The sequence below is a fragment of the Liolophura sinensis genome, chromosome 13 (genome assembly GCF_032854445.1).
Source record: "Liolophura sinensis isolate JHLJ2023 chromosome 13, CUHK_Ljap_v2, whole genome shotgun sequence".
In the NCBI taxonomy this organism is placed as follows: Eukaryota; Metazoa; Mollusca; class Polyplacophora; order Chitonida; family Chitonidae; genus Liolophura; species Liolophura sinensis.
In genome coordinates, this window is record NC_088307.1 from 4,988,199 (window position 1) to 4,996,827 (window position 8,629).

Genomic DNA, 8,629 nt, shown 5'->3' on the forward strand with positions numbered 1-8,629 from the left:
TGTTTTTTTTTGTTTGTTTGTGTGTGTTTTTCTTTTTAGTCAGATGATATCTGACGTGGCATTTGTCGGCAAAAATGCATATCTGTAATCTGTATTTGACTATATCAATCTTTGCCACTATTTTACACAGCACAACAACCAACCCATTTAAAATAATCGTGAGAAAACACAGAGTGATGATAATAGCTAGACTGATAAAGTATACAGACCATATCAAGAATGTACACTAATTAAGTCATGTCTAATTATATGTATTACCTTGTAAGACAATGACATGGACAAGAACATGTGAAACTTTCTAAGTTTTAGACTTTGTGACACAGACTGTGACACAAAATTAACATTATAGCTTGTGCATCCCTGTGGGGCACCATACCCACTCTTTGGGAAATTTCAGACAATAACATTGTCATATTAATCATCCAAAGTTTACGGTTTATGTCAGTGACATTTCTTTAACAGTTTAATGATGCAAAATATTATATTTTCAAAAAGCATATGTGGGGTACGTGTCCTACATTAACACTATAGCTCCACATAGCTCTACACCGTCGCTAACACTACGGGGTACACCATCATGATAGTGTAGTGTTAACAAAGGTGTAGAGCCATATGGAGCTCCATTAACACATGAGTTGTTTTACATGATAATTTATACATGTATATGAGAATTACAAAGTTACGTATGTTTCAGCCCATGCCATTGTCCTTTAATATAATTAGATTAATCTTAATTACTTGTGGTGCAATGTATGTTGTTTATATTCTTTACTTTATGGCGATTAACCTTTTAAATGTTGGGTTTATTATAAACCAAGATATGATCCAAAACAAATCTGCAGATCTATATCTGCAGACATCAAGAGACCTTTGAAAAACATCTATGTCAATATCCCCATCTGAGAAAAATTTAGCTTTTCGAAAATGATGAGAGAAAATTCTAAAATAGCCCCTACTTTATCACTGTCACTTACTCTAAGTGAATCACACATGGGCCTACACCACTGGTGGTGAAAGTAGGCAACACAGCCAGAACTATAAAAACACCTACAATCGCATCTTACAGGCTGCCCTTTTAGCACCACAGATACTGTCTTCTACTCGCATCCAATTTGGTCTGTTAACATAGTAAATATTAGTACCAGTACCCAAATTCTCAACCTCTTCGCATTTGAAAGAGTGACTTTGAGAGCTCCAGTGAGTACACTGTTTGTGTTAATAGACCAAACTGGAGTAAGAGTAGATGAGAGCTCCAGTGAGTAGGCCTAACTAGTACACTGTATGTGTTAATAAACCAAACTGGAGTAAGAGTAGATGAGAGCTCCAGTGAGTAAGCCTAACTAGTACACTGTATGTGTTAATAGACCAAACTGGAGTAAGAGTAGATGAGAGCTCCAGTGAGTAGGCCTAACTAGTACACTGTATGTGTTAATAGACCAAACTGGAGTAAGAGTAGATGAGAGCTCCAGTGAGTAGGCCTAACTAATACACTGAATGGTTCACTATAGCTCTAGATGGATTATAGATCTAATTTTTACACTGTAAATATGCAGTTCAGGATTTTTAATATACTTACAGAACGCCAAATTCATCTGGATGTATAGTCAAGAAGAAAACTGGCAATTAAGCTGCTTGAGTTATGGTATTTTTACTTATTTGATTGTTGTTAATGTAATACCCAAGAATTTCACTTACAAAGTGGCGGTCAGTTTTGTGGATAGAGGAAACGTTGATGTGTCTGGAGAAAACCTCTGACCTTTGGCAAGTTACTGATGAGGTTACACAATGGTAATTTTACAAATTCCCTGTCTATTGTCAGGTTTAAACCTACGACTTGTGTGTTCTAGAGATTGAAAGCTTAGTACTTGCCCATGGCCCACTTCCATACCCTGGATGTATCACATCGCATTTTCGTTGAGATTAAGGTGTCTAACTTGAAGAATCAGACAAAACTACAGTAACTACCTCATTAACTTTATTCTGAACTGGTGCTGTTGTAATTCTTCAACCTTTTTGCATATTTGCAAGGTGTTTAATCAGACATATTCTGAAGGCATTACTCTCTGTTGACTGATAAAACAGAAATTTTTGTGAAGCCCTGAAACTGGTCAATCCAACCAATGTAGTTTTGACTACAAAATCAAGTTAAAAATGTGCATAAATTGCACTAAAAGTTTCTCTTTCATGTGCGAAAGGTTTGAAGAATTAGGGTACGACACTTCCCAAAGAACTTACCAAACCTAAGGCTTAACCAGGTCCAGAGAAGCTGGAGTTGGACACGTAACCTCACTGATTTTGGACTAATTGTTAACCAAGAGAGCTTGGAACTCAGCCATAGGCAAATTATTGGTTGATTTATGAGTGAGTCTAAATCTGATGCGATTTCAGTCCATTGTAATGTCACATGTTTTACATGTTTGTTATTTATTTCAGGGCTTACATAATGACAGAAAACGGAAAAGGAGATGAAATCAAGGAGTTGTCAGAATCTAGGGGTCAGTTCCACATCAGTCTCACTGAGCTGCGATCAGGGGAGATAACCCTCAGCAAGGGATGTATAAAGAAAGGGCACGGTATTGTGAGACCAATGGAGGACAGCGTTTGTACAGTTAGAATAGAAAATGTATTGTTTGAGGAAGGTGATCACGTGATTCGAAATGAAGTACAAAAGATTCACATTGGAGAACGTGACACAGATGTTGATGATGTAGTTGATAAGTGTTTACGAAGCATGACAGAGGGCGAAATCAGTACATTTGTGTCTGTGTCACAGAGTGAAGGTACAGATCTTGAAAATGGTGGAGGTACAAGCAAGATGGAAGGAGCTGATAAAAGCAAAAGTGAATCTGGACCATGCAAACTTGAAGCAGACCTTTCAAAAATTGAGACTGTCCCATCCCAACTTCAACCAGACCCATCCAAAACTGGACCAGACCCATCCAAAACTCGACAAAACCCATCCAAAACTCGACCAGACCCATCCAAAATTGATTTGAAGATCGAACTTATTTCAGTAGACAAGCCAGGTTTTCAAACATGGCAGCTCAGCCCAGAAGAAAAACTGACCAAAGTACTTAGCCTGAAGGAGAGAGGAAACAGCCTGTACAGATCTGGCGATATCTGTTTAGCCTTCAGCCGATACAGAAAAGCAATAAAGGTGTTGATATCTATGTTGCCAGAGAGCAGTATTCCTGAGGACAGTTTGATAGATTTCACACAAGCGCGTTGCCATTGCTACTTGAACTTGGCGGCTTGTCAAGTGAAGTCTAAAAAGTGGCAGTATGTTGTGGAAAATTGTACTAAAGTTTTAAAGATTCAGCCGAACAATGTGAAAGCTTTGTATCGTAGAGGATACGCATACCAGCAAACAGAAGACTTTAATTCAGCGAAATTAGATCTTCAGCGGTGTCTGAAACAGGAGCCTAAAAACAAATCTGTGCTGATTGCGCTACAAGAAATCGCATTGAAAGCGAATGAAAAATCAGACAGTTCGCTTGATGCACATGTGAACGAAAATTAAAACAAAAGTGTGAATTTATTTCGCACTGGTCTCGGGACCCAGTGTAATTAGGCCAAATAGCAGTTTTTGAGTATGACACATACAGATCTGAGTTATCGCATCATGGTAAAAACCATGCCTTGATCCTGTGTTTTAAGGCATTGTTTCCCTCGCCACTCATTCATAATTCTATATATTTTATATGATTTACATGGGAAGTTTTTTGACACCTGAAACTTGATATGGACTGGAGAATAATTTAAGGACAAAATTTACGGGACAAAAAAAATAACTGATCTCAATCCTGGGCTAGTTCTTTGCTAAAGTCTGCAGTGTTGTGGCATAGACATAAATGGCTGTCGCCTGTACAACACCTACGCATGTGCACTTAAAACAGCTAACAAATGTGTAATCTGCAGTGAGGAGTGATATCCGACTAGAAAATGTAAATGACCTTTATTTGCCTCGTCTTTTTGGGGTGAATTTGTTAGGGCAAATATAGTAACTCCTGTTTCCTGCTAGTTCTGGGATTATCTGCATTTCTGAAAGCTAAGCTGAGAAGAATGAAGCAGATCTACTGTAATTTTTTAACTTTTTGCATGTTTGCAAGGTGTTTATTTAAGCATATTCTGAAGGCATTTTTTGTGTTGACTAATACAATTATACTTTTTTTGAGGTCCAGAAACTGGTCAATCTAACAAATGTAGTTTTGTCTTAACAATCAAAGTGATAATGTGCATAAATTACACTGAAAGTTCCTCTTTCATGTGCAAAAAGGTTGAGGAAATAGGTAAGATCTAGTTTCCCGCACACTTACATGTTAGGAGGTTGAAAAGATGGGACGTACATGAACATGTAGGTTGTAAGATGAGAATGCTTGTCCCCCCCACCACCCCACCCCCACCAGAGTGTCATTGTCCAGCAGTACATGTACCTCAGTGTGAAGACAACTGTAACAGTGTGTTTATTGCTGCAGCAGTGAATGTGATATGTACCCATGGTTATCATGCAGCTGAAATATACAGTGATGAAAAGTTGTAATATTCACGGCTTTGTGTATTGCTATGTGTTTCTCTCCATTTTGTGTAACCATAATTCCTCAGCCTTTTTTGCATATGAAATAACAACTTTCAGTGCAGTTTATGCACGTTCACAAAAAGTACGTTCTGTTTCAGTAAACACCTTTCAAACATGCAAAAAGGTTGAAGAATTACAGTATGTCTTTATTCTTACAGGACGTTCATATGCACACATATAATGCTGCCTCAGTGAAGTATGACACTCCACAAAGTCATGTTAATTTATACTGTAAGTAGTGGTGAGGTATCACTGACTGACGCAAAGTATGGTACTCTGAGCTGACCAGCCATTCTCCAGATGGCCAATGTACAGATCATACAAAAACTTTCTCACTGCGACAAACATGTCCAGAAGTTTCTGTTTCTCTCATTTGGTAGGTTCTGTCTTTTAACATTGGTCATTTATTTAATGAGGGAGTCCCGAATTTTTCACTGACGGGACAAAAGACAGGATTAATGGTGGAGGAAACCAGAGAGCCCAGTATAAACCACTGTCCTTCACCAGGTACCTGACCCTTCACCAGGTACCTGACCCTTCACCAGGAACATGACCCTTCACCAGGCACGTCCCTTTACCAGGCACACGCCCCTTCACCAGGCACGTCCCTTCACCAGGTACCTGACCCTTCACCAGGTACATGCCCCTTTACCAGGCACACGCCCCTTCACCAGGCACGTCCCTTCACCAGGTACCTGACCCTTCACCAGGTACCTGACCCTTCACCAGGTACATGCCCCTTTACCAGGCACACGCCCCTTCACCAGGAACATGTCCCTTCACCAGGAACATGCCACTTCACCAGGAACATGTCCCTTCACCAGGCACACGCCCCTTCACCAGGAACACGCCCCTTCACCAGGAACATGCCACTTCACCAGGCACGTCCCTTCACCAGGTACCTGACCCTTCACCAGGCACACGCCCCTTCACCAGGAACATGCCCCTTCCCCAGGAACATGCCACTTCACCAGACACATGCCCCTTCACCAGACACATGCCCCTTCACCAGGTACATGCCCCTTTACCAGGCACACGCCCCTTCACCAGGTACATGCCCCTTTACCAGGCACACGCCCCTTCACCAGGTACCTGACCCTTCACCAGGTACATGCCCCTTTACCAGGCACACGCCCCTTCACCAGGAACATGCCCCTTCACCAGGAACATGCCCTTCACCAGGCACATGCCACTTCACCAGGAACATGCCCCTTCACCAGGAACATGCCCCTTCACCAGGTACATGCCCTTCACCAGGCACATGCCACTTCACCAGACACATGCCACTTCACCAGGCACATGCCCCTTCACCATGCAGGCACATGCCACTTCACCAGGCACATGCCCCTTCAACACGTACATGCCCTTTCACCAGGCACATACCACTTCACCAGGCACATGTCCCTTCACCAGGTGCATGCCACTTCACCAGGCACATACCCCTTCACCAGGCACATGCCCTTCACCATGCAGGCACATGCCCCTTCACCAGGCACATGCCTCTTCACCAGACACATGCCCTTCACCAGGCACATGCCCCTTCACCAGGTACATGCTCCTTCACCAGGCACATGCCCTTCACCAGGCACATGCCCTTCACCAGGCACATGCCCCTTCACCAGGCACATGCCCCTTCACCAGGTACATGCCCCTTCTCCAGGCACATGCCCATTCACCTGGCACACGCCCCCTTCACCAGGCACATGCGCTCTTCACCAGGTACACACCCCTTCACCAGGCACATGCCCCCTCACCAGGCACATGCCCCTTCACCTGGCACACGCCCCTTCACCAGGCACATGCCACTTCAAGCCACTGCTGAACGAGCCCTACTAATGTACCAAGAATCCAGACTATTTGATTACTTGAGTCCTCCAGCCTGGATCAGTCTGGTTTTGAACTTGTACCAAGAATCCTTACTATTTGATTACTTGACTCCTCCAGCCTGGATCAGTCTGGTTTTGAGGTTGTACCAAGAATCCTGTTTGATTACTTGAGTCCTCCAGCCTGGATCAATCTGGCTTTGAGGTTGTACCAAGAACCCTGACTGTTTGATTACTTGAGTCCTCCAGCCTGGATCAGTCTGGTTTTGAGGTTGTACCAAGAATCCCGACTGTTTGATTACTTGAGTCCTCCAGCCTGGATCAGTCTGGTTTTGAGGTTGTACCAAGAACCCTGACTGTTTGATTACTTGAGTTCTCCAGCCTGGATCAGTCTGGTTTTGAGCTTGTACTAAGAATCCTGACTGTTTGATTACCTGAGTCCTCCAGCCTGGATCAGTCTGGTTTTGAGGTTGTACCAAGAATCCTGACTATTTGATTACTTGACTCCTCCAGTCTGGTTTTGAGGTTGTACCAAGAATCCAGACTGTTTGATTACTTGACTCCTCCAGCCTGGATCAGTCTGGTTTTGAACTTGTACCAAGAATCCAGACTATTTGATTACTTGAGTCCTCCAGCCTGGACCAGTCTGGTTTTGAGGTTGTACCAAGAATCCTGACTATTTGATTACTTGACTCCTCCAGTCTGGATCAGTCTGGTTTTGAGGTTGTACTAAGAATCCAGACTATGATTACTTGACTCCTCCAGCCTGGATCAGCCTGGTTTTGAACTTGTACCAAGAATCCAGACTATTTGATTACTTGACTCCTCCAGCCTGGATCAGTCTGGTTTTGAACTTGTACCAAGAATCCAGACTATTTGATTACTTGACTCCTCCAGCCTGGATCAGTCTGGTTTTGAACTTGTACCAAGAATCCAGACTATTTGATTACTTGACTCCTCCAGCCTGTATCAGTCTGGTTTTGAACTTGTACCAAGAATCCAGACTATTTGATTACTTGACTCCTCCAGCCTGGATCAGTCTGGTTTTGAACTTGTACCAAGAATCCAGACTATTTGATTACTTGACTCCTCCAGCCTGTATCAGTCTGGTTTTGAACTTGTACTAAGAATATTGACTATTTGATTACTTTTGTGATTGTTTTGTGATCCCCATCTTCCTGTGAGCAAGGCTGATACTTGCTGTAGGCTTCGTAATCCCTGGGCCCGGGTTCCCATTTCATAAATATTTATAAATATAATACCTATACAATGGTGGTCTGGTGTATGGATGGAGGGAAGCCGTGCTTGGGGTAAGCCGCAGCACAGTTACCTGACAAACCAGCTGATTGAAATGCAAGTACCGAGGTTTTAGAGAACTGCAACACTACCAGCAAGACTGTGATTTGAGTCTGTGACATCAGTGGGCAACAATTAAATGATAATAGCCAAAGCAAATTTCATGGTCTCGGTGTGATCTCTTAAATCTTCCTGGCAAAGGTACTAACGTACAATACGCAGATAGCTATTCAGTCATTTTGTTGTCTCTGGGTTACAAAACAGTTTGAAGCGGGCTGATTGATTGGATTTTATGAACACCATACTCAAAAAATAGTGGACAGTGGCGGTCAGTTTTGTGGGTAAAAGAAAGCAAAATATCCAGAGTAAACCACCAAACTTTTGCAAGCAAATGACAAACTTTCTCACATGTGCCCCAGATTTTCACCTATGGAGTGTGCTCAGTCTGTAGATCATATTAGTGGAAGGCAAGTGATTTCCAGTGAACATCATGTAAGAACAGCTGAACAGACCTTCTGGGCCTACATGTTATAATGCACCAATGCTGCAAATCGACCACATAGTACAAAGAGACGTCACCATGACATTGAAACTCTTGTAATCTGGTCCTGTGATAGCTCAATGGTGTCCAATTAAGACAAACCAAGGCAACTTCTGGAGTTTTGATTTAATTTATAACTTGTTTATTCAATTAACACTTAACATAACTGTTGCTAGCATACAGGATTACGTACGTGTACCTACACTGGTCTACATACAGCACTGCTACATACACTTATTCTCACTCATCACAGAGACACTCTGACATTCATTGACCTTGCAGTATTTTGTCATGTCAACAACAACAACATATCTGGCACCAACACTTGCACTCGTACGTGAGAAGTGTATATCAATTCAACTGATGAACAATGTCTGTCAGCACTCAGGTAAA

General features: G+C 42.3%; 2 protein-coding genes across 2 annotated transcripts; both read left to right on the forward strand.

Moving 5' to 3' along the window:
- Positions 1-2,443: 2,443 nt before the first annotated feature.
- On the forward strand, positions 2,444-4,570 carry LOC135480455 (peptidyl-prolyl cis-trans isomerase FKBP4-like). The gene has a single exon (XM_064760292.1). The coding sequence runs from the start codon at positions 2,444-2,446 to the stop codon at positions 3,518-3,520; it is 1,077 nt and encodes a 358-aa protein (XP_064616362.1). The 3' UTR covers positions 3,521-4,570.
- Positions 4,571-5,725: 1,155 nt separating this feature from the next.
- LOC135480458 (putative proline-rich protein 21) lies at positions 5,726-6,412 on the forward strand. The gene has a single exon (XM_064760295.1). The coding sequence runs from the start codon at positions 5,726-5,728 to the stop codon at positions 6,410-6,412; it is 687 nt and encodes a 228-aa protein (XP_064616365.1).
- Positions 6,413-8,629: the final 2,217 nt, after the last annotated feature.